At 45.9% G+C, this 25,486-nt stretch overlaps 6 protein-coding genes across 6 annotated transcripts; 2 read left to right on the top strand and 4 right to left on the bottom strand.

The window, feature by feature from the left end:
- Positions 1 to 137: 137 nt before the first annotated feature.
- TREMEDRAFT_73065 (uncharacterized protein) lies at positions 138 to 2,974 on the bottom strand (the record flags this gene model as incomplete). Its single annotated transcript, XM_007002145.1, has 8 exons — positions 2,481 to 2,974; positions 2,396 to 2,434; positions 2,195 to 2,352; positions 1,782 to 2,077; positions 1,481 to 1,628; positions 1,328 to 1,435; positions 848 to 1,204; positions 138 to 692 (listed from the first exon to the last, which is right to left on the bottom strand). The coding sequence occupies exons 1-8, from the start codon at positions 2,545 to 2,547 to the stop codon at positions 138 to 140; spliced, it is 1,728 nt and encodes a 575-aa protein (XP_007002207.1). The 5' UTR covers positions 2,548 to 2,974.
- A 946-nt stretch (positions 2,975 to 3,920) lies between these two features.
- TREMEDRAFT_26472 (uncharacterized protein) lies at positions 3,921 to 6,488 on the top strand (the record flags this gene model as incomplete). The annotated part of the gene is made up of 7 exons (XM_007000701.1): positions 3,921 to 3,977; positions 4,064 to 4,233; positions 4,279 to 4,394; positions 4,491 to 4,789; positions 4,962 to 5,705; positions 5,997 to 6,187; positions 6,413 to 6,488. The coding sequence occupies 7 exons, from the start codon at positions 3,921 to 3,923 to the stop codon at positions 6,486 to 6,488; spliced, it is 1,653 nt and encodes a 550-aa protein (XP_007000763.1).
- Positions 6,489 to 6,774: 286 nt separating this feature from the next.
- TREMEDRAFT_73064 (uncharacterized protein) lies at positions 6,775 to 9,398 on the bottom strand (the record flags this gene model as incomplete). Its single annotated transcript, XM_007002144.1, has 4 exons — positions 6,775 to 6,921; positions 7,158 to 7,413; positions 7,627 to 7,893; positions 7,956 to 9,398. 4 exons carry the CDS (start codon positions 9,396 to 9,398, stop codon positions 6,851 to 6,853), a joined length of 2,037 nt encoding a protein of 678 aa, XP_007002206.1. The 3' UTR covers positions 6,775 to 6,850.
- Positions 9,399 to 9,974: 576 nt separating this feature from the next.
- TREMEDRAFT_70965 (uncharacterized protein) lies at positions 9,975 to 13,161 on the bottom strand. The gene is made up of 14 exons (XM_007002017.1): positions 13,082 to 13,161; positions 12,871 to 13,027; positions 12,586 to 12,689; positions 12,315 to 12,488; positions 12,231 to 12,274; positions 12,020 to 12,183; positions 11,823 to 11,973; positions 11,471 to 11,778; positions 11,073 to 11,423; positions 10,829 to 11,025; positions 10,571 to 10,784; positions 10,370 to 10,503; positions 10,144 to 10,328; positions 9,975 to 10,097 (listed from the first exon to the last, which is right to left on the bottom strand). Exons 4-14 carry the CDS (start codon positions 12,407 to 12,409, stop codon positions 10,060 to 10,062), a joined length of 1,881 nt encoding a protein of 626 aa, XP_007002079.1. The 5' UTR covers positions 12,410 to 12,488; positions 12,586 to 12,689; positions 12,871 to 13,027; positions 13,082 to 13,161; the 3' UTR covers positions 9,975 to 10,059.
- An 8,436-nt stretch (positions 13,162 to 21,597) lies between these two features.
- On the top strand, positions 21,598 to 23,056 carry TREMEDRAFT_59570 (uncharacterized protein; the record flags this gene model as incomplete). The annotated part of the gene is made up of 3 exons (XM_007001667.1): positions 21,598 to 22,619; positions 22,757 to 22,934; positions 23,012 to 23,056. 3 exons carry the CDS (start codon positions 21,598 to 21,600, stop codon positions 23,054 to 23,056), a joined length of 1,245 nt encoding a protein of 414 aa, XP_007001729.1.
- A 725-nt stretch (positions 23,057 to 23,781) lies between these two features.
- On the bottom strand, positions 23,782 to 25,259 carry TREMEDRAFT_24902 (uncharacterized protein; the record flags this gene model as incomplete). The annotated part of the gene is made up of 10 exons (XM_007000494.1): positions 23,782 to 23,947; positions 23,994 to 24,083; positions 24,139 to 24,222; positions 24,271 to 24,346; positions 24,389 to 24,497; positions 24,532 to 24,636; positions 24,682 to 24,850; positions 24,897 to 25,008; positions 25,051 to 25,125; positions 25,169 to 25,259. 10 exons carry the CDS (start codon positions 25,257 to 25,259, stop codon positions 23,782 to 23,784), a joined length of 1,077 nt encoding a protein of 358 aa, XP_007000556.1.
- Between the last annotated feature and the right edge of the window lie 227 nt (positions 25,260 to 25,486).

Genomic DNA, 25,486 nt, shown 5'->3' with positions numbered 1-25,486 from the left:
TCATACAAAGATTGAGATATCACTCATCCTAAAGTCTTCGTTCCAATTCCCCATTCTTCTCATGTGATGGATGTCCTTTCGAAAACCAAATTCAGCGACATTTAAAAAGTCCGTTCTTGTCCATGTAATCACATTTCCTAACCGAGTCCATCATCCGACAACATATCTTCGAAACTTAACATTCTCGCTTGTCTTCCATCCCTCCTTTCTTCACTTTCTCTCGAATCGCTCATTTCAGCACCTCGTCTATCCCGTCCTCGACTGGTGGAACTGTTCGTGTTCGTAGGTGTAAGAGGAGAAATAGGATTTGGTGAACCGAATATATGATCCCATGCACCTGGATGAAGGGCTCGGAAACTACTGAATGGGTCTGTAGTTCGAAATAAAGGTTCTGCGGAAGAAACTTCTGAAGGTGGTGATATTGCTGAAATCGGGAAACTAGGTCTACGAATGGATAATGAAGGGTAGAATGAAGAGAATGAATGTTGTCGGGAAACTGTTAACATTGATGGAGGAGCGGAAGGCATTGTTTTATGAATATGATGATTTTTCCTGAAAGAAGAAGGAGATTGTGGAGGTTGAGTGGAAGGAACAGAAGTACGACGTAAGAGAGGAGCAGCGGAAGTTGGTTCGGATGGACGACGAGAGTAATCGTAATCTCCATTAGGGATGATGATCTCCCTTTGTAAGTTCTGTCATATCAGTACAAGAAACACTTGAAGGCTTTGTAAACTCTTAAAGTATCAAGAACTGGGCTTTGGTCCTGGGACAAAACATGACAGTAGGTTAAGTCCTTGCGAAATACGGAATGTGGAGGGGGGATACGAAATGTGAATTCAAAACGCACGGTCCAATCTTCTACTCTATCAGACCCTCTTGGCCTCGGTTCACTACTCGTTCCTATCAAAGACCATCTCAACCACTCTTGTGATCTCTTCCACTGTCTTCGAATAGCTCTGCCAGGGTCCGAAGTGGCTTTTTGATGATCGTTCTCTGTCCAAGGGGCCCTCCAGGGTTTCTCGGACATTGGGCCGACCACAGCGGGTGACGACATCCTACGGGACAGTCCGCTGGCAAAGGGAGCGGGTTGAGAGAGGTAGTCAGTTTGTTGTATTGTCGGAAGGGTGATAGGTCGGGAATGTGCCATGGTTGAGGTTGGGTGAGTGAGGGAGAGGATGAGTGTCACTGTGTAGACTTTCGGGAGCTGTACGATCAGCTCATTACTGTATAAATTTCGAAGCGACCTTCGTACATCATTTCCTAGTGGTTGAGAACTCCATAGGATTAAAGGAAAGCAAAAGAGGAAAACTGGGGAGTTCAAACTTACAGGTAAGATAGGTAGATAACACATGGAAGTGGTCCTACTGGACTTGAACGTTAACAAGCCCGCAAGCTGCAAAGCAGACGCGGCCAAGCCACCGTGCAGAGTGATGAGCTGAGAGTGAGTTAGGTTTCTCAAGAGAAGACGATGTCAACTCACGATAACTCGAGTCACGACTTCTCTCATGAGACCACCTTGGGGTGCAAGTTTGCGTCTTGCCCACCAGAGCTCGCAACATAAGGCGGTAGAAAGTAACATGTCCACTGCGGTCGAAACGGCCAGAGTAATCATCTCGCTCGTGTCGAATCTGACGGTGAGCGTCTGATCTTTTCAGGTTCTCAGTTAGGGCTGGAGAGAGATGAGTGACAACTTCAAAGATAGCCCTGTGTAAGTCATTGAAGGGAAGACGAACGGGGGAAATGAGGTTATGAGAAGGGGAAAGACAGGACAGGTGACTTACTCGGAGGTATGTAGATCATACAGCCTTCCTGTAGTCCATACCAGAACACTACCTACTGAACCAGCAATGAAACTCATTAGAATCATACACCCCACCAGAACCACAAAGCTACGGGTCACGTAGGGCTTAGACAATCTCGGCCATAAGACATCTAAGGATGAGATGAAAAGTACCGTGCGACGGAGGAGGAAAGCCTGAGTGATAAGCGCTGGGAAAAGGCCGAGGAAGGGGGAGATGAAAAAGAGAGGAGTAGGTTTCATCAAAGCTTGTATATTGAGGAAGTTGTCTCCGAACATCTGTCCTTAGCATCGACCGTTTTCATGGCACTCTCATGATACAACAGAAGAGGTAAAGGGTATGGCAAAACGGGAATATTGGCCCAGATGTGCGTAGTCGAGTTTTGAATGACCCACCTGCCAGCCACGTACTAGATCCACAGTGGTCTGTAACAAGTTGATCACCAAGCTGCTTGACACCAGTGCAACACCCAGTCGATTTCCTGTATACCCTCCATGTCGATTGCTCACATCGGAAAAGTAATTGATGCTCAACACAAGCACCACACCCATTCCTGCTTCATGAGCTTGACACGTTTTACCTTATTGACGACGTACCAAAGCTCTCCAAGGCAAACCCGAGGAAGAATGGACCGGCTGTATATCAACGACATACCAGAAAGTAATCAGAAGTATGACTGACTGACTGGGGCGATTACCGAAGATAGGTCTTTATCGCTCATGGCGGCACTGATGGCCGCAGAAGCCATGATCCAGCAATGACTAGGTGTGTTCCCGTTTCTGACGGTACGATGTGCGTTTCTGCTTTGGTACTCTTCAAATCTCTCGGTGTTGGAAATATGGCCGGTTTCTGGTCCGGATACGTTCTCAAAGTGTTCTTTCTTGATTCCACATGGTTGTCTGTCACCCTACTATGAATCCACAAGATCCACGAGGGGTGAAAGTGAAGTAGATGGTCCTGGGGGCGCGTTGGGCCTTGAACCCAAATAGTAAAGCTGGAATTTTCGAGGGTCCAAACGCCGAGTGAGATGATGACTTGAGTGAACAAGTACGAAGTTTGGATTAGCGTCAATTTCTATCCTCCCAAAAGGAGCTAGTACCCGCGTGGTGAGGGGTGCGTTGTCAAGTTTGGTGAGATTAAAAAATTGAAATTTGATGTTTGAGGCTGTGGTCGTCAGAAGGAAGGGTTAAGGAGAGAAAGTTGTGAGAAATTGAAGAAAGTAGACAGTAGTCACCATGGAGAGTAGGTGTTGACACATGATACATTTAACAGCTCCCGATCTGAGGCTTTTAAGGGGAAGACAAAGACGAGTGAAGTGAAAACGCCATGACGACCGAAGAGGACGCCACTAATCGATCACCATCAGTCATTCATCAGATGGGAGATTCGAGGGACGTGTGAATGACCAAGAATCGGGCAAAATGAGAAAGAGAGATTACATGATCGTGTCGTGATGTGAGCTTGTGACCAAAAGCCGGACAACATGTGTTTGTGTGGATGAAAGGAACACATGATACGTGTGTCAATCGGGCACAGCTACCTCCGGGTTTTCCCCCCCTGACCCATGGGGGAAGAGATTTGGAATGATTGATTGTTTAGAGATGTTCCAGCGCTGGATTGAGGGATATGTACTCGGGAAAATGATTCATACATGTCTCTGATACGATCAATCAGTGGTTCCTTGGTACCAGAGTGCTTATGATCACCGCAAAATTGAAGGGATCTGAATGGTGGCTGTAGTGAGTGCCGTTCCGGGCGGGGAACCGCGTGGGCAAGCAACTAGCAGATATTTACTGGATGACAGACGGAATGGAACACCTGTGGGTATATGCGGACCGTGTTCTTCCTTACAGCCTTGTAGGATCTGGAGTCTAAATATCAGATGACGGGAGGTGTCCCACCTGAGCGGTGACTTAGGGGAGGAAGGGAGAGAGAGGGAAAGAAGGATCGGTCTTGTCGGTCGAAAAGTTGTGGCCGATTAAGTCCGTCAGTTTCTTGTACTAACCGGTAATGACTTTAACCGAAGGTGACACCTTATATCTCTTCCACTCACTGCGGTTCATCTGTTCCCTCTCTCATAAGTAATATAAGTCGAATCTGAAAGATAGATTATCAACAAAAATGTCAGAACAGTCAGTATTCAACGCTGAAGTGAAAGCTGTCGAGGCGTTTCAGAAGGTGACTATCACTTCTCTTCTTCCCTTCCCTTCTATTTGAGAACATCGTAAACCCTACTTTGGCATGGGGAAGTCGCTGAAGAACAGCAACCACGTTTCTCACGTACCATTCGACCTTACTCTGCCGCTGATGTGGTGTCGAAACGCGGTACCCTGCCAATCTCTTATCCGTCCGATGTGATGGCCAAGAAGTTGTTCAAAATCCTTGAAGCCAAGGCGAGAGGAGAAGGAGGAGGATGTAGTATCACATACGGAGCGTCAGTGTTCCCGTTTATGATGAGAGTAAGATACTGATAATGTAGGCTGGATCCTGTACAATTGACTCAGATGGCAAAGCATCTGGAAACGGTCTACGTATCCGGTTGGCAATGTTCTTCCACTGCTTCGAGTTCTCTCGAACCTGGTCCAGATTTAGCCGGTAAGTAGATTTTCTTCCCTTCCACCCTCTCACCGGTATACGTTACATCTCCGGTATCAGATGATATGATAATCTCGCTGGGATATTGATGATCAGATTACCCGTCAAATACCGTTCCCAACAAAGTGGCCCAACTGTTCACCGCTCAACTGTTCCATGATCGAAAACAACGATGGACCAGATCGCAAGCTTTGCAACAAGGCGGAGGAGGTATAGACAAGCTGGGGAGATCGATCGACTACCTACGGCCTATAGTCGCCGATGCTGATACCGGTCATGGAGGTCTCACCGCGGTGATGAAACTTACAAAGATGATGGTTGAAGCTGGAGCGGCGGGTATTCATATCGAAGATCAAGCTCCGGGAACGAAGAAGTGTGGACATATGGCTGGTAAAGTGAGTGCATTGCTGTCATTCCACCTACTTTTCGTCATCTTTCGACCCCACCATCAGATGGTACACCTACTCGCACCCTTCAGCTATGAAGGAGTAGTAAGGTCAGATTATCATAAGGACTCGAAGGAAACTCTGAGGGATTGAGGTGATGGACTCCAACTAATCTCCACAGGTCCTCGTGCCCATCTCGGAACACATCAATCGTCTGGTCGCCATGCGTTTCCAATGCGACATTATGGGAACTACCAATCTCGTCGTAGCACGTACAGACTCCGAAGCCGCTACTCTCATAACATCCAACATTGATCCCCGTGACCACTCCTTCATTCTAGGCTCTACCAACCCATCTCTACCTCCTTTAGTCGACATCATGTTGTCCGCTGAAAGCTCTGGCAAATCCGGCGCGGCACTCCAAAATGTAGAAAGTGACTGGGTTCGTCAAGCCAATCTTTCCCTTTGGCCTGAAACACTTGCCAAAGCTCTCCAGAACGAAGGTGTATCATCAAATAAGATAGATACGTTCTTGAAAGAAGTAGAGAAGAAACATTCTTCTCATTCTGCCGCATTGGAATTAGCTCAAAAATCATATGAATTGAAGAAAATACCTTATTGGTCTTGGGATACTCCTAGGACTAGAGAAGGTTATTATAGGTATCAAGGTGGAACTCAATGTGCTATCAATCGTGCGGTAGCTTTCGCTCCTTATGCCGATTTGTTATGGATGGAAACGAAGTCTCCAATCTACGCTCAAGCCAAGGAATTTGCAGAGGGTGTACATAAAGAGAAACCTGGACAATGGTTGGCATATAATTTGAGTCCAAGTTTCAATTGGGATGCGGCTGGTTTGGGGGAGAGAGAGATGAAAGATTATGTTTGGGCTTTGGGGAAATTAGGTTTTGTTTTCCAGTTCATAACTGTATGTGTTTTCTACTCCTCCTTATCTCTTCCACCCATTCTTGTATTTTCTTCCCTTCTTCTCCCTCTCTTTCAACCCCCCACTCTCCATCCCATCGCTTTCCATTCTCTTGATCTGATCACACTTTTCTGTCTTTTATTGGATCCATCATCTTTGTTCGAGCCCTCCCTACCTCTTTCTTCTTCTTCAAATCCCACATCTTCCCTGTTCTGACTTATGCGTGTCATTTCATGTCATTAGGTCGAGGAAGAAAAAAGGGGTTGGAAAGTGGAGCTATCATTAACATACCAGCTCGCAGGACTTCATTCCAACGCTTATATCAACGACGCATTCGCATCAGCCTTTGCAAAAGAAGGTATGAAAGCATATGTCGAATTGATTCAAAGAAAAGAACGTGAGATAGGTTGTGATGTCCTCACTCATCAAAAATGGTCTGGAGCGGATTACGCAGATTCTTTAATGATGACTGTCACTGGGGGAATGTGAGTTTTGTTATTACCTCTGACTTCTTCCTCCTTTCAGTCTCTCTCATCAGTGACTTTGCGCTCCTCGTCTCCCTCCCTCGGCTCATTTCTTTATCCATGCTCTCTTATATCGTTAAGATAGACAGTCGGGACATTCGGCGTGAGTAGAGTCAACCAAACAGAGGTTAGGAACGGAACGGAACAGAAAGGATTGCGAGGGAAAGAACGAAACTGACAAGATAGTTCTTCCACCGCCGCTATGGGAGAAGGAGTGACCGAAGATCAATTCGGGGACAAGGGAACGAAACATAAAATGTGATATGAGATTTGAGGACCCCATTTGCTTTGGAGGGTTGTGTGTTCTTATGTATGTCTACATGTCAATATGTGATTGTTCCGTTTGGAGAATTTTTATGATGGGTGTGCTATGTATGTGTTTGTCAAACGTATTCGTGTTAGTTAATGTGGTCATGCAATTTCTCAGGATCCGTCCTGTTTGTCAACTTCTTCTGGCTTGTATCCATAATTCATGAGATTATGTGTACCTGATGGTACTTATGGTCAAGTCAGACATATATCAGCAGATGCAAAGCACCAAACCTGTTGGATACACTGCGTACAACTGTATGTGTATTGGTACAACGTTAATTACAACGCTAATACAGTACCCAACTGGGTGAATCATGTATGCAGCGCCAAACCCGGTGAGACATCATCTCGATCACCAATAACACCGACTATGACTGATATATCTGCCAGTCAGTGAGTCGTCTTTTCACAATGATTTTCAATAACGAAATCAACTACCCGGTAAACGATTAGGCCGGTGGAGACCACTTGACGGCAAAGGTACGGAACAGATATACAAGAAGTCGAGGATGTGGAAATAGAGACAAAGGCTAGGAGGAACTTATGATATTGATGATATCAAAGAGGGGCGAATGAGGAGGATAACATGAGAGTAATACTGAGAGGAAGGCAGACTTACCATCCCTTTTACCACCTACAAAATCTATACCTTCTTCTTTTGCTCGATGCATAAAAGGTGTATTGGCAGTAGTTTGTCCACTAACGTTCCTAGCTCTTTGCGCTAGTGCTTCTGATACTTTTTGAGGAGAGAATGGAGGAAGTGAATTAGAAGTTGTAGGTGGAGTAGAAGGTGGAGTGTGAAGGTTGATGAAATGAGGAAGATTTTGAAGGGGTGGAGCGAATTCAGAGAGGACTTCAAGGATTTCATCATCGAACTAAGATCAGAATTCTTTTTCACATCATCACCTCCGGGTTTTTTTTCCATATATGAAGGAAAAGGTTTCCTCCTTGAGAGCGGTGATACAAAGATTGGGGTTGGTAAGTGGATCGGAAACCAATGCTTGACGATACGAACTGAAAGAGTGTCATGTCTCAGGTGATGTGAAGGGAAAGAGAAGCTGAGACGTCAAGAGGGGAGAACAACCCACCAAGTTATCAGTCAATCCATCACTAGCTAAAATCACCACATCTCCTCTATCCACACCCACATCATATCTCTTTGCATCCTTCATTGGTTCGTCCCTACTGTGTGTTCCAAGCTGCATGGGGAAATTGAAAGAATGTTGCATTTCCACCGTTCGAAATACGACTTGACCATTTCGAATAAGCAACAAAGCGCAATCCCCGACGTTCGCTATGAGTAATGTGGAATGATAAAGTAGTGCCAGTAGACAAGTGGAGGAACCGTGTATTCCCTATTGTATCAACTCCGAGTCATCAAACGAGGTTGAGGAAGTCGATGAAAGATGAGACTCACTTCTTGTAATGAACAAGCTAAACATTTTTCAAATCCTTTTTGCATGATTTCCACCGGACTTAAAGGTCTTCTTCTTCTTCTCTCGGCCTTTAACCCTGTCTTTTCTTTCTCACTTGCTTCTCCTTCCTTCCAACCATCTCTTGCCCAAGCATGAGGTCCATCATCTACTTCCACCGCTTCCAAACCCTTTTTCTCATCGGCTTTCATCATGTAATCTTCCCTTGACGCCCACCAGGAATCCAATTCTCCTTCACAAAAATGAGTCAACAGTCTCGACCATCGACTTGCATCCGCTCCACCTCTATTTGATTTCGCCCAGGAACCAACTCCGTCTGCAATACACATCCCATCTAATCGCGTGAAGAACGCATCTTCCCCTACGCCTATTGATCGAAGAGAAGTGGGTGGCGATATATCAGGTAAAGGAAATGATCTGATTCGACGAGGTAATGGTGGTGGTGGTTTTCCATAAGAAGAAGGAGGTGTTCTTTCTTTTGGTATACCAGCTGAACCCAAGTGAAAAATCAAAGAATTGGAATTCAATCCTAAAGTTCCAGAATTCGTATCGGTGGAAGGTTGAGATAAATGTAGATCGTCATAATGATAAGAAGAGAAAGAAGGATGATTCGTAAGTTGAAAAGAAGGTGAATCGGAAGTATCTGATAATGGTGTAACACTGAGAACTGTGTGATTACTTGAAGGACGAGTTTTAACAGTTTGAGGAGGTTGAGCTTGTTCTTGTCCTGGTGTTGGTGAAGAAGACGGAGAAGGTGGAGGAGGTGGAGATGAATAAAATTGATCTTGATTTCGACTGAAATTAGAAGGGAAATTTAATTCCTCTAATGTTAAAAGAGATGAAGGTAATGGTGGAGTGAAAATGTTGGAAGTGAAAGGTGAAATTTCGACAGCTGCTCGATTAGAAGAAGTTGGTGTCGTATATCTTCTCAAAGCGTTTTTGGACAATGTTTTATGTCTGTTTTTATGAATGATATAAGGTGAAACGATAGGTCCTACTGAAGAGATTTCTTTGGTGAGACGAGAAAAGGAAAGTGTATTAAGATCCCAAGATGGTAATAAAGATAAATAAGCGTTTGAAGATATGAGTGGAGAAAATGTATTTCTTCGACTTGGTCCAGCATAACCTGCATGGCTAGTATTTGAATTGATGATACCAGTAGTATTCGTAGTGGTTATATCGAATGGAAGAGGTTGAAGTGACGAAGGTTTTGGTTGTCGACTGGATCCAGATGATCCAGGTTCATCAGGTAAAGGGAAGGACGGAGGAGGTCCAGGAAGAATAAAAGGTTGATTTTGATGTTGATAGGTAGAAACAATAGGAGCGAGAGGAAGTATTAGTGGAGATGAAGTTATGGAAGATGAAGGATGATGATGAGCGAGGGTACGAACGATCCCTTTGCCTAATCCTGGTTTGGGTTTGGACATCTTGACTTTTCGGTATCACTCAAAAGTTTCCACAAACGGCGTTTCGAAGTATCTAAGTTTGCTCACCACCCACGAGCCACGAGTTGACGATGAGTGGATGACGAGATATCAGGTGAAAGAGTAGGGTAAAATGACACGGGACAAGGGACACGAGTGTGGTGAAGATTTGATCGCCACCCTTTCCTCGGTCTCTTGTTACCCACTCGTATGACCGGATGTGTCTATCGATCGAGGCTGTTGGAAGGAGTGGGAGCAGAGATCATGCTTGTATCTATGATGGATAGGACAGAGACCGCCAAACAGGGGAGAGAAGTGATCGATGTTGTGCAAGAAGAGGGGGTAAGTAGCCGAAGGGATTCTCTTGCATCTTTCGGAATAAGCCGGAGCGGAATCAAATTGACTTGGCTACGAGCGAATCACAAAGGAGACTTTGTCAAACCTCTCATATGCAGCTTTGGTCTTCCAAAATGACAAAGGGCTACGCACAGTAGCGTCCAACATGTTCATGGCTATGCGAGGAGACTTCTCAGATGATAGAACCCGAAATGTTCATCATTGGGTATGGGAGAAGCACATCAAAGACCACACAACAAGATGCAAATGCCATGTATGTACACGAATCATAAACTTACAAACCCCCAAATCATGCGTGTTTACTCTCTCAAGGATTCATCCACTTTAATCTTAAACCATCAAGCCCTATCTCATCAGTAATCCTAACAAAGAGTATCAAGATCCCACTTACATCGAAGATACAACAAATCCGCCAACGGACTTCTCTCCTTTACCAAATCCTCCACCCTTTCAGGCTCTTCGCTCGTACGATCCGGGTCCACCACCCTGATCGTGTGCGGGATTGAAGGTTTACTCTTAGGAGCCACTATACCAGCCATGGACATGTTACGTATATGTGAATGTACGATATCGTTTCTTCCTCATCAGCTGAGGATTTTGAGGTGGTATAGACTTACGATCTGATGCCTCCGAGAATATCCATCACCAGGCGATAAGCCATCTCGGGGTTGCTCTGACCCAAGTCGGAAAACCCCTTGCGGATAAGGTTGACAGCTTCGGTAGTGGCTGCATCATGCTCCCCAGAGGCCGCCTGATCGGTCAGCAAAAGAATTTTTCCGCTGATGCAATGGGACTATGATTGATGGAGGTAGACTGACTGAATCAAGGACACCGACCACTACCTCCTCGACCAAAGCCTGGCCAGCTCTTCCTCGGGCTGTCATGGGCCGGCGAGGTTTTTGAGAGACCTCAGTCGTTACGGAAGGTGTTGATGAAGGAGCACGACGAACAGAACCGGTCCCAATGTATTCGTTCGAAAGACGCTGTGAGCCAGCCGCATCAACTTTCTTGACTGGCCGGACTGTCGAGAAGCTTCCATAGTCAGAGATGTCATATCGTCAGAAAGAGACACTCACCCATCCCCCACATCACCTTCCTTGACAACTGTACCTCGGCCTTGATCATGTCTCTCCCTCCACGTGGATCTACCACTGCTACCACCTGAAGATTTCAGATCTACAGTTTCGGAATTTGGTGTTTGAGGTGATGTACCAAATGACGCTGTGGCGTTGGACGATGATCGCTCAAGCGAGGGCAGAGACAAGTTCGAGCCCTACACGGGATTAGCTGGTGTAAGGCAAGAAACGACAAATAGCTCACATGAAGTGTTGCAGCTTCCAAGATACTCCTGGCCTGATCAAACTCGTCCTCTTCATTTAGATCCCACTCATCATCCTCCATCTCGGCCAGATCCAGTGTCACCGGGACACCTCTGACAGTACCTCTTATCGTTTCGTCAAAGTTCCATTCGCTTCGCATTGTTTCGTTGCCAATCATTGTCGTGCCATCGTGACCTGCCGCTTGTCTCGTGAGAGTCTGACTGATGGTCGTCGATTTGCGGGGCGAATTAGCTTTATACACTTGATATCTTTCGACTAATTTGGCGAGGTGGGACGTTCTTGGTGCCGAACGGATGAATTTATGTTGCAATAGCTCTTTTGCTGTGGCTCTCTATCGCGTCAATGAGACATCGTACTCCCTGAAGTGGGATCACCCACGTCTTTTGGATCTTTCTGAAGACATGTTGCAATGAAGTCCATAAAATCTTCACTCCACCCTTCCTGAGGATCCAGCCTCGGCGCTTTGGCCTTGGGAATGAGAAACAAAACACGCATAGGATGATACTCCGCCAACGGAGGTTCACCCTTGGCCATCTCAATAGCTGTGATACCAAGGGACCAGATATCCGCTCGGACGTCGTAGCCCGCTTGACGGATCACCTCGGGGGCCATCCAAAAGGGAGTTCCAACAAATGTATGTCTTTGGGATTTATGAGAGGAAAGTTGAGCTGCAACTCCAAAATCGGCTTTACTCATCAGCCACAGATCCGTTAAACACAATAAGACTCACCAAGCTTGACTTCACCGGTGGAGCTAAGGAGTACATTGGCCGCTTTAATATCACGATGAATCTTCCCTTCTGAGTGCAGGTAGTCAAGACCGAGTAGGAGTTCACGACAGATGGCCGCTATTTGCGGTTCTGTGAATACACCAGGTTTTAGCTGTTGGACCGTAAGCAGTATCTCGTGTGACACTTGAATGATTCACCAAGTCAAGACAGCTTCCTCCGGCCAGATACTCCATAACGATCCACAATCTCCATCCTCGCACAAAGCTACCGTAGTACTTTGTGATGTGGGATGACGAGCATGTCGACAGATGTGCAATCTCAGCCTGAATCTCGGTGATATCATCGTCGGATGATTCCAGATCTGGAAAGGGTCAGCAACATGGGAGGCTGTAGTAGAATATGACATACCAATCATCTTAATGGCGACTATTTGTCCGGTCTCATTGTGAGAACTGACATCAGTTGAAGAAGTGCACGAAATAAGAAGCTCACGCTTTCCAAACGGTCCCGAAGCTACCAGTGCCAAGTTTCTCCAACAAAGTATACGCCGTTGCAGGGTCGGCCAGTGAAGCCTCCTGCGAAGGCATGTCTACGTGGTGGCCTCCAGGTCTAAAGGGGGAGGAAAAAGATATCAAGTGGTGAAGAGACACAAGACTGAGAAGAGGTCTAAAAGATCAGCCTGACAGAACAATTTGGGATGGTCCGAAAGGACAGATGAGTGTCGTTTAACCGGGTCTTAGATTGAAGGACGTCAAAAACTTACATCACCAAATATTAAACTTGTCTGAGGGCAGTGGCGAAGACGCGTTTCGAGAGAGAAGAGGAATGATGACGTCTGTTTTTTTGAGGATTAGACCGGCGTGGAAGCTGAACATCAGCCCAGAATATCAACACTGGTTACATGCATTACGTCGGAGGTCTCGGAGGATTCAACCGACTTGATTTGAGTGGGCAGCTGCAGCCGACAGGAGAGGAAGATGGGAAGGGGATCATTCTCCGTCCCTCGTTGATGGAAGAGTCAAACATTTGTTCACGTAACGTTACTCACCTTCAGACCGGAATAAGACAGTCGCAGTGTTCGCCCGCTCTGAAATTCCCCTATCGGCCAAGCAGAATCAAAGAATGTTCCGTATTCGAAGTAAGAGAAGAGAAGAAAAGACCAAAGTCGGTTGACAAAGTTGAAAAGATCAAGATCAAAGCGGAATCTGCCCTTGATCAGCTGATCCCCTACGTCATCGTCTGCACCGTTTTTGACTCACCATAACCTCATGATAGACATCCACTGAATAAGATTCTTATTGTTCGTTGATCATAGGAAAGACTGAAAGATGAGACAAAGGAAGTCGATTGATAGCTGTGCTGACACTTTCCGTTCTATAGTCTTGTCGGAAGAACCCCTGAAAATCAAAAAAAAAACCCCAAAGTGGCAATTGTGGCACTTGACCCAATGTGGCGAATTTCTCAAAATCGCGATTTGGACCGTGCGACCAAGGGAACGCGAGAACATGAGATCGTGAGATCGTGCGACCACGGCATCGATCTTTGATCCGTCCGAAGAAGCTCAATAAGTGTCGAAGCTCGAATGTAAGGAAGGCGTGAGAATCAAGATGATCGGAGAGAAGTCCTCGGGGAGGCGGTACGAGGCGATGACCACTCCTTATATCGAAGTGGAGGACTGTTCGGGACGGCCGAACCGCCGTTAGAATTACCCCTTCCGTCGAATATTTCTCCGTTCAACTTATCCTCTGAACTTTATTCGATCGTCTCTGGTTTTATGCGTGTGAGTGGAATGTGATAAGTATAGAGACATGTAGAATTGATGCATGCTCTTTTTCCCCTCTGTATTACCATCTAATTATCAGCAAACATCCCCTGAGGGGGACTATCACCACATGTACATATGAGTCGGCCCACGGAACTGAAGAGTGCTGTATGGTATTGGAATATTTGTTTCACATTAGATCTTGAAGGACGTTTTTGCCAGGTGAGAGTTATGTAAGTCAACTTGTAGATATTGAAGACAATTGAATCACTCCGCACGTACATTGAAAGATGACGATGAAGATCCTTCTAGCCTTCATTCTATATTCAAGAACGTACCATCCCACGACTTCTGAGAAACCCCCACCACCCTAGATATGTTCACATTTTCTTTCACACATTTTATGGCCCATGATAACGGCTAGATCAATCCGTGAGAAGTTTTCTCAACGGTGAACTACAATCCCTTCTCAGAAGGTCTGAGATCCTACCAACACAGCCCCGCGGGGAAACGTATATGAAATTTCTCTCACCCTCCGTTCACGCGGAAATGGCGGTGCGGGCCGTTGACCTCCACACTTGAAAACTATATCAACTTTCAGGGTAGGACCCATCTCTTCACTCTTCCCAAGTTGTCAACTAACTATGAAAATCCCCGCCCCCACCCTCACCGCCACAACTTTGGCTCTATTGTTGAGTGCTGCCTCGTCTTCCTCCTCGCCTCCCTCTCTGGCTCTATCTCCCTCCGTCTCGAGGACGTCCAGTCCCTTGGATGCTACCATCACCCACAAGCCTCATGTCCTTGCTGCTACATGCGTGGATATATACCCCAAAACCCCTGTCATACAAGATCAAGGTCAATTAACAGTAGTGACGGGTGCAGATGGTAAGACCTCGAGCATGATTGTTGACGTGTCCTCCATGTTAACGCTTATAATTAGATGATAATACAGAGGGGAAAAAGAGCATGCATCAATTCTACATGTCTCTATACTTATCACATTCCACTCACACGCATAAAACCAGAGACGATCGAATAAAGTTCAGAGGATAAGTTGAACGGAGAAATATTCGACGGAAGGGGTAATTCTAACGGCGGTTCGGCCGTCCCGGCCCGATTCTATCGGCTAACACTCCCCCACGGGACAATGCACGACTCTGCAGTAGTCCCGGACGATTTATCGATGGCGACGGCGAGGTTTGTGATGATGTAGAAGGTAGTAATGATGAAATATTGAGTGTTATGTGTGTGGTAGTAGTGGTAGGTGAAATCGTGAAATGAATTTCTGTGGGGCCCCCCGCGGGGCTCCGCTCTGACACGTGGCTACCACTCACTACTGACGACTGACTCTTCTCTATCTTTCCTTTTACTTCATCACTTTTACCTCCAATTAACGGTATGTCCACCTTTCGTCTTTCTCCACTTCTATCTCTCATTTGTGACTCTCTGAACTTCCCTTTATCCTTTCTGCTTCTTAAAACTTCAGGTTTGCTAGTAGGATCCCGAGAATCGATGAAATTGCTTCGAGTACCAGGCTGACGATATCTATCATTAGTAGCGAAATCATCATGTCCCAAATTTCTCCTGCTGTTCTCGCGACTATCGCTACTCCCTCGGTTCCTGGACCGTCTGATCGTCCTGTCCTTAGGTTGCTCCCCAGCAATCCTCCCGACTGTAAGTTTATTACTGTTCGTCATGTCATGAACTTTATTGAGTTTGAGATCTCTCTCAGAAGGTACAATTTGAACTGGGGATCTTGAAATCGAACCTCGATAAACATTTCCTTTTGCTAGGGAACGCTCTATTGGAAGGTGGTGGTACCCATGCGAGGGTACAAGAGATCGTTGATACTGTTGACTCTCTCCACGAAAAGATCGAGGCTGTCCTCGGTGGTTATAAAGTCGCTGGTTACCAGCCCAAGTTCCCGAAATTCGTGGATTTGACGATGGAGGTTGAGTAGAACCTCCACTATGTATCATCTTATCCCTTCTCTCACTCTTCTCTTTCATCTCTCTAATGACTCTAGGTTCTACCGGTGGTTTTTGACCTATCTTCGAATTACTCACATTCTTAGGTACACCTGAAAATTTTACATTTTGGCTCACGAGAACTTTTCCTTCGGTGGGTTTCTCTGAAGTTCCTTCCACCCACACTTCTCCTTCTGGTACTACTTCTCTCTCTGGTACCACTTCGTTCTCTGTACCACCTGACAGATCTCCTAGATCCTCGAAATCAGAATAATCGTAATCGATGATTTCATCATCATCTAATGTCACGTATACTGAACCAGTGTTTTTCTTCTTCGGTGGTTCTACACGTATCGCTGACATATTCACCGAGTGTACTGGTCCACCTAAAGCTTTCGTAAGTACATCTGCTCTCTGATAGACAGTGCTGACGTATGCTAGTTCAATAACTTTATTACTGACTAGATCTCGAAGAGCATGATGTCGAATATCGATATGTTTTGTCCTCTGGTGAGTACCAGGTTTTCTCGCCAGTGATATCGATCCTTGGTTATCGCAGTTTAATGTAGTAGGATTTAGCTGATCATAGCCTATCTCCCTCAATAATCCTCTCAACCACTGAGCTTCCTTCGCTGCTTCAGCCATCGCGATGTATTCTGCTTCGACTGTCGACGACGATACTGTAGCTTGTCTTTTTGAACTCCAGGTTATCGGTGAGTTGTTCATCATGAATATCCAACCTGTAGTTGATCGTCGTGTGTCTTTACAACCTGCCCAATCGGCATCAACCCATCCTGCTAGATCGCTAGCCTCGCCACCGAGACGAATACCATGTAAACGAGTGGACCGAAGGTAGGTAATTACCATTATCCCTTCTTCCCATACTTTCTTCGTCGGTTTAGTGAGGTACCTAGCAAGGTATGAGGCGGCATATGATATGTCGGGTCGAGTACATGTGGCTAACCACTGTAGACATCCTATTAATTCTTGAAATGGTCGAATTTCACTCTCCACCTCCGACATCGATGGATTTTTCGCAGTAAGGGGTAATGGCGTTTTTCGGTCTCGATGTAAGTCGTTTTCTGGAAACTTCTGAATTATCTTATCGATATATGCTGGTTGGTTTAACCATATTGTCTTTTCTTCTCTGTTCCTTGTTACCTTCATACCTAAGATAGTACTTATCTCCCCCAGGTCGGTTATTATCCACCTTTTACCTAGCCCATCGAAAATTTCCTTCGCTTCTTCCTTCGACTTCGTGGCTAATACCAGATCATCGACATAGGCTAGCAGTATTGCTGCTCCCTTTCCTTCGATTTTCCCTTCTGGTCTGTAGTAAAGACCCCAATCTGATTCGATTCTTGAAAAACCTAGGTGAGATAATCCTTCGCCGAGTTCTATCCACCATGTCCTGCCAGATTGCTTTAAACCGTAAAGAGACTTAACTAACTTCAAGGTATTACATCCAGGCTTCGGTTTTATCCCCTTGGGATACTTCATGTAAATTTCTACATCGAGTTTACCGTTTAAATACGCCCCTTCGACATCGGCCTGACGAATTTCGAGATCTTCGGTGGCCGCTATAGTCAAGAGTATTCGTAACGACCCCGATCTACCGACAGGTGCGAATGTCTCTTCGTAGTCGACACCTGGTACCTGTGAGAATCCTTGAGCTACTAGTCTGGATTTATACTTTAGTAAGTTTCCTTCTGAATCTGTCTTCACTTTGAATACCCATTTACATCCAATGGCTTTACGGCCCGGTGGTAACACCGTTTCCACCCATGTTTCTTTAGATTCGATGTTAGATATCTCTTTCTCCATGGATTCCAGCCACTTCTCACCATCTGGGCCGTTTACTGCTTCTTCAGGAGAGATAGGATCAATGAGAGAAGTATCACTTTCGATACCTGCGATAGAGGCGAGTGAGACTAACTTATTAGGCTCGCGACCAAAGTCTAGGAACGAGTCTGTTAGGCCTGCAAAACGGTGGGGGGGTCGAATAATTCGTCCGTGACGTGTCGTCAGGATCCCCTCATCCCCATCATTTCTTCCTTCCTCATCATTTCTCTCATTTTCGACGATATCGTTCTCATAGATCCAATTTCCTCCCCAAATGCCCTGTCCTCGTCGTCTTTCAGTAGGTTGTGGGCCTGTATTAGGTGAGTTGTCTCTATCGACATCATTTCCTTGTTCATTATCGATATTTTCCTGTTCGCCACTTTCTGAGCGGTCGTCAGGGAAAATTTCTTCGTTGACGACGGGGTCTAGGTCCACTTCGATGGCGTCAAGAGGGGTTTGGATGACATCTGGCGACTCTCTAGTAGCCACCATTCGTCCTGTCGAGCGACGAACGTCTCGTGAGTGTTCGATTCGTCCCGATCCGTCCATTCTAACGATCCAACCGCTCACACCCTCATCCTGACCTAGTATAATGGCTGACGAACCCCTAGGTATCGTGAAGTTCGACTTCAGCCTTATCTCTCTTGGTATCTGAACGAAACATCGTTCACCAAATCTCCACACGCTATCTAAGTTCGTGTCTCTTCCTGTGAGTGATGTCCAGCCTGATTTACCACTGACACCAATCGAGGTTTTCATAATTATAATGGCGGCGTATCTGACAGCATAGGACCAATATTCGTTCGGTAGTCCTGAGTCGAATAACATCGTTGATACCATCCCCTTCAAGGTACGTATCATTCTTTCCGCCACTCCATTTAATTCTGGTGTGTATCTTGGTGTGATGTAGTGGTTGATCCCTGCTGATAGGTAGAATTCCCTCATATCGAGGCTATCGAATTCACCTCCCCCATCAGACCTAATCACCCTCACCCTTTCACCAAGCTGTTTCTCTAATTTCGAGATACACTGTCGAACGATATCTGACGATTCGTTCTTCGTCGTTATCGGTACGGCGAACACAATTCGACTCGCCCTTTCTACACCAACGAAGAAATATCGTTCACCTTTTATCGCCGGACCGAACGGGCCAGCAATATCGACATCCATTCCTACTCCTTCACCATCTCCTTTTAACATTGGTGCTTCTTTATTCTTCGGTAGACGTGTTATCTTGGCCTGCATACAGGCGGGACATTTATCGGTTGTAAAGGGATCGTTCTTGTAAGTGTCCCAGTCCTTCTTCAATAGTCCCTGTCTACCTAGACTCTTTAGTTTATCTACACCTATATGTCCGAGTCGCTGATGCTCAGATTCAAGTGGTGAAGTCGCCTTCGGTGTCGATATCACGATCATCGCGGCAGACATCGCTCTGCCAAATCGTACCGACCATAGTGAGTCATGTTTCCTCAAACCTAGTTTCTCTTTACCTTTACCTATCCATCCACCACTGCTGCTTAGATTCGCCTTCCATCCCCATGAGAGTAACTTCGAGAGGGATAGAAGACTTATCTTCGCTGTGGGGACGTGATGTACATCTTTCAGTACCATTTTCTGTCCTGAATCTAGTTCGAGGTTAATGTCACCTGTTTCCCAAGCCGTCATTGACTTGCCAGATGCTAGTCCGAACACTCTCGGCTCCACTAGTCTTTTAATATTCGTCATTATCGACCTGTGAGGAGTTATGTGGTGAGTAGCACCACTGTCCACTACCCAGGTGGGGATTACACGAGTGTGGCTTACATCATTAGACTCTGTAGCTAATCCCACCCACTCATTATCCTTATCCTCAACCCACGGGTTTTCAATTTCTTCGGGCCATACGATATTACTCGTGTACCCTTCGTCATCATCGAACCACGATTCTGTCGACATGGCCATCCCGGCCCACGCCTCATGTTCACCATCCAATGACGAATACATCAAGGAGGTTTTGGAGTTATCCTTGGACTGGTTCTCATCCTTCGAGACCGTATGTCCTTTCTTATTATTCTTATTATTATTATTATTCCTCCATTTCTTTTTACCTCCATCCTTTCCATCTGCGTTTTCCTTCCTGTTCGTATCCTCTCTTTTAGGTTTACGACAGTACTTCGCTAGATGTCCTACAGTGTCACAGTTATAACACTTTCTGGTTTCTTTTCTGGGCTGACCATCAGAGATATTATCTCGGTTCACCCTCATTCCTTTATTTCCTTCGACGAACATCGCGAATCCCTTCCTATTGGTTCTACCAACAGGGCGCGCTTTACGTCTCGCCGTTTCTTTATTGAAGATCGATAAGACCTTTTCCCAAGTTCTTTCCTCTGCTATGAGGGATGTTACTTCGATCTGAATGATCCTGTAGGATGGTGCTAGAATGGTATTGAGGAATAACCCAGCTCGTTCCTGTGAGTCAAACTTCAACCCTACCAATCTCGCTTCGGACATCGTCTTCGAGAAATCCTCTACATGCTTGGCCATTTCTTCGGCCGTCGCATCGTCCCTTAAGTCATAGCTAAACAACGCTTGACGGACATTCCTTTGATTCTCGATCGTCGCTGTTACATGCAGGGCTATGCAGTAGTCCCACATTTCTTTAGCTGACATCTTCTCAGATATATCAAGCATCACGGCATCCGACACTGTTCCCTTGATCATCCCCTGCGCTTTATTCTCCCTCGCTTGCCACTTTTCCCATTCCTTCCACTCTTCTCCAGTAATCCTTCTACCAGCCACTTGCCCTTCGACGGGCGTGGTAGGAGGTACTGATCCCGCCCTCTCAGCTGCCGATCTAACCCCTACGCGACCAGGTTCGGTATCATTACCTGTGACGATATTCCACACGTCACCTATCTGTAGATACACCTCGATCGACTTCCTCCACGGAGCATACGATGCTGGATCGTGGGATAACTTTGGGTGGTTCTCAAGAGAGATCTTAGACGACACAGAGGTCATTATGAGGAGAGTAGAAATGGGAACTTGCCTTTGTTATGTTATACACAGAGGTATGTGGTCTTCCGACTGTTAATCTGTTAACGCTTATAATTAGATGATAATACAGAGGGGAAAAAGAGCATGCATCAATTCTACATGTCTCTATACTTATCACATTCCACTCACACGCATAAAACCAGAGACGATCGAATAAAGTTCAGAGGATAAGTTGAACGGAGAAATATTCGACGGAAGGGGTAATTCTAACGGCGGTTCGGCCGTCCCGGCCCGATTCTATCGGCTAACACTCCATTGGGTCCGAATTTGCGGTGGGAGGTACCCAAAAGGAAACAGAATCCAAGATATATGGGAACAGACGATGTAAGGATGTGGGAACCACAGATGATATTAAGGGGACAAGAACTGACTTGCAAGTGGTCGAAGAGATCACCACGTCAGTTCCGGGCGGCTCAGAGACAACCGTGACGACTACTGTCCAAGAGTCCCCATGGTTAACTCCCTCTCCCACAAACAGCCAGGCCAATAGTGCCGGAGGTGGACCAAAACTTTTTGGCTTCGAAGTTGGACACCGCGGCCATGAGCTTTGAATCCTCATCAAGCATTCATACTTGTAGTGTTTGCATAGATACATACATATGTGTCAGTGGTATCTTAGGAATCTATGAAGTTTATATGTGACCGTTAGACTGCACCGATAGTATAAAGACCCTCCCCTCTCTCGGTGTACTTGACACACTCTCCACAACCTGCTCAAATCTAGTGAAGTTGATATCCAACTCAATTCCCGATATCTCGTATCGATTGAGCAGTCACTATTGATGCGCACGGATTCCGTTTTCTCCGGAGTCTAAAACGTCGTTGTCATGTAGCAAAGGTACAACCTAACTACCTTTCAAAGGTATCTCTTCTATATATCCTTTGAAACAACCTTATCAAGCCACTTGAATCCCTTCCTCATCCATTACCAAAGGGCTATTCCTTCCTATTCTCACTAAAAAAAATTACTAATCTATCACAGACTCCCTCCTTCATCAGCTTACCTGTATATCCATATCCTTCACGTCTTTCCGCTTTTTCATCCCTTAGAAAGTCATCTGTCAAAGGGATTTCTCCTCCATCTTCTTCGAATCATGTCAATTTTTCTTTCTCACAAATCAATCTACGTCTTCATCTCATTCATTTCATCTCCAAGTAACTCTACGAAATGTCCTCTACAACTACAGCTACCGTATTCCCTCGAGGGGAAAATGAAGAGAAATATCAACTTCACACGAATATTCAACCTAAACCGATTTCTCCCATTACTTATCCTGACTCATCATCATCTTCCGACCTGAACGGAATATCATCCCCGATTTCTCAGGGAAACGAAGAATCTAATCAAGATGCTCATCCATGTACCATAATCGTTCAAAGACCTATTTCCACTTGGTCCGATTCTACTTCTTCTCCAATTACACATCATCATCAAATATCTCCTCAAACACCAGATACTCCTATGTCTAAATCAAACAATAGCCAAAAGAAGTTTCGTTGGAAATTATCTACTTTATTATCTTCTGAAAAAGAAAGTATGACACCTACACCTCCTAATACTGCCACTATGGGGGATGGAGGGAATAAGAAGATTAGGATCGAATTACCTTTAACACCTTTACAAACACCTAGATCTCCCTTACGTAGTCCGCTATCTTGGTTCAAAAGAGCTTCACTCAGTCCTCTCAGTCCTAAAGAAGGGAAAGCAGATTCGATCTCAGTGGGGCTATCTTCTCCCGGACTCCGTAAGAGTAAAAGTAAGAATGAGAGGGTTTGGGTGGTTCAGTTGGATAAAAAGGAAGGAGCTTTAGTGTTCAGTCAAGATGTTGAAAAACCAAAGTCTCCAGCAAGGATTAATTCTCCGATTCATAGTTCTAGAAGTGTGAAGTTTTCATTGGAAGAAGGACAAATAGGACAGCGATCGCCTATTAGTCCGTCGGGAGAATCGAGTCATTCAAGCAGTGGGGAAAGTGAGATATGGAAGGTGGTTTGTCCTAGCGCGAACGAGGAAAAGGTCATTCTTCTTCTCAAAGGTGAACAAGGAGTGGTGGCACGGTTAGAGGAAGGTGTTGATGGTGCATATGTGCTTCTGTACCCCAAGCCAGTGGTACAGGAGAATGATGTAGTTGAGGAGGAGAAAAGTACAGAAAAAGTGATGTTGAGTTTGAAAGAAGGGCCAAGTGAAGATGGGTGAGTTTTCAATATTACCTCACCCTGAATATCACCCTATCCCAGTAACTCATGATACTTTCCGAAGAAATGAGCATCTGACATTGCCGGGGATCTGGGATCTGTGTGGGGACAAGGAGGGAGAAACTGATGATTAGGATCCGGATTCATACCTCCTTCGGTACATACTCATGGACTTCTTCTCCCGGTTTGGCAATATGTCATTCTCCCTCCCGACAGGAAACTGCGAGATTAGCTTTCCGTCCTTTTGGCAAGACAAGACTTACAATTCAATCGGATGATAACGTAGCTCTGTTAATCTTGACTGCTGCTAAAGTGAGTCATTTTGACCTCTACAATGCACAAGACCACATGGAACTTCACATTGAGAGAGAATTTAGGCTGACGGAAAGATATGGTTTCATCGTGAGAGTCGAAAAGATTTTCGTCTTTCTTGATACTGTATTGCGCCTTGGGTATGTTTCTGGCTCGGTCTCATCGGTGTGTAGTCAGGTCGTAAGAATTATCTCTATACCCTGGGTTATTGATGCATGTGATGCAATTTAATGAATTGAATCTCAGAAACACCCACTCTGTTAGGAGATCAGGTCAGGGATGAGAAGAATCGTATCATTATGAAGAATGTATGTGAGATATTACGGTAATCACACCACACTTGTCGAAGAACCAGCCCTCGACACTCGATTTCTCAATTCTCCAACCCATGTCTCCACTATGCCTGTTCCACCCGTCACATGTGTCGCTCCATGAACTCTGATCCCATGCCCAGAGCCATTGAGACCTACGGCAGGGATCGATAAAACCCCTCTGAGATCAGAAACGGATGATCTAAAAAAAGTTCGTTTCTTGTTCCCTGCAGTCCGAGCCCCACAAGGATCTTCATCCTCTTCATCTTGCTCATCCGCCGTCTGAACTTTCCGTCTGGTACGGACAACCATTGTGTTCCTGGAGATCCCGTTGATGATGCCTTGTCGAAGGCTTTGGTCGGCTTTAGCATAGGAGTCATCTTCAGAGTCGGACTCTGATGGAGGTATGTACGTGCCATTCAGATCGCGTTTACGTTTCAGCTCTAGAGATCAGCATCATGATACACGGACTGATGAGACCTGATGGTTGCCGAGGATGAAGATGATGGTGAAAGTATGCAAAGGGAGCGAATGTGTTAGGATAGATACGCACTTTTGACTGTCGCCTCAATCTCATCTTCCGGATCTGAAAGCTCGTCTTTCTTCAGTCCGAGGACATCCCCCACACCACGACTGGATCGACTTTTCATCTGAGCAGCCGGAGCGTGGGGTAGAGATCTCAGATGCTCAATCACAGATTTCCTAGACGTTAGACTGCGAAGAATCGTGACGCACTCAGAGAGCTTACTTGATATTGTCCAGGTAGGTGGTAGGATTGTGATCGTCTGTATTATTCGGCAGAACCTCAAGTTTGTACCTCGGTCCGTAATACTCCATGCTACTAATCAGTAATTGCCCTGCCACATGAGGTGTGTATGAAGGGAAAACCCCACTATTGATTGTACGGCAAGTCTAGAGGAAGCTCACGACCGCACATGACGGCCGTTTCGTTGGTCCATGCTCGTGCGACATTCTTCCTGTCTTATCAGCCCCCATGACAGGAATGGAAGAATGAGCGGACTGACGTTGTGTACCCACCACCGCCAAGCATGATAGTGGGGATATTGAAGCTCTTCACAAAACGGGCGCACTCAGCATGACCTGAACATCAAATTCGATTCCAAACACGGTCATGTGACTCACCGTCCAATGTTAGATTGAATCCACCGAGCTTGTCACCAGACAGGGAATCCGCACCCATCTGCAAAACCACCGCACCGGGTCGGAACCAATCGATGATGTGCTGTATGATCTGTCTGTTCAGCTCGTCCTCAACTGACTTGAACGAAAGAGCTGACCGGTTTGAAGATGTAATGGAATGATTCGTTCGTGATACCGTCTCTCAAAGGGACATTGACTGCATATCCTTTCCCGCGACCCATTCCAACATCCTATAGTCATCAGTTGAGCACGGAAGCACAAACATAGCTACTAACTCTGACATCTCCCGTTCCTGGAAAAAACTCTCCAAATCGATGAAAACTAGCGGTCATGACACGGTCGGTGGTGTAGAATGCTTCTTCGACCCCATCGCCATGATGTACGTCTACGTCGATATACAGCACTCGCGTGTGTATACGAAGCAGTTCCAAGATGGCGAGTACACTTGAGCGTCAGCGGGTGAGATGCAAGTACCCAAAACCTGACTCACATGTCGTTCACATAACAGAATCCACTTGCTTCGTTCTTCTTGGCGTGATGAAGTCCTCCGGCCCAATTGATGGCAATATCTGCGTGGCCAGAATTGATTCGTTCAGCAGCACCTATGACTCAGTCTCAATTCCACGCAGCCTGTAAAAGCTCACTGATAGAACCTCCGGCCGAGATGGTGCAAAATTCGAAAACCCCTTCGAAAGGTGGACAATCTTCCCCTATTAGGCCTACAAGTGAGCTTCATGATGATGGATGAGATTGTTGACTTACATCTTGTACCCCCGCCAGTCAAAATCTCGGCATTGTCCGGATTGACCATTTCCAACAGCTCGATGTACTCGTCTGTATGAAACCTTGTCATCTCTTTCTTTGGTGGCACGTCGAGGTTTGAAACACTGCATAGCCCTTTCACCCTGTCCCCCCAGAGCTCGATGATATTTCACCACACTCCCGTCCGTATCACCATTCATGAGCTGCCCGAGCTCATCGTTGACACTTCCAGATCCTCATGTTCGCACCTTCCTCCTGGATAGACCATAAGAACGATAGATTATGCGCATCCGAATCCTATGGGGTTCATGGGATGAC

This window comes from Tremella mesenterica (genome assembly GCF_000271645.1).
Source record: "Tremella mesenterica DSM 1558 unplaced genomic scaffold TREMEscaffold_1, whole genome shotgun sequence".
Classification (NCBI taxonomy): domain Eukaryota; kingdom Fungi; phylum Basidiomycota; class Tremellomycetes; order Tremellales; family Tremellaceae; genus Tremella; species Tremella mesenterica.
This window is presented reverse-complemented; position numbering and strand designations above follow the sequence as displayed.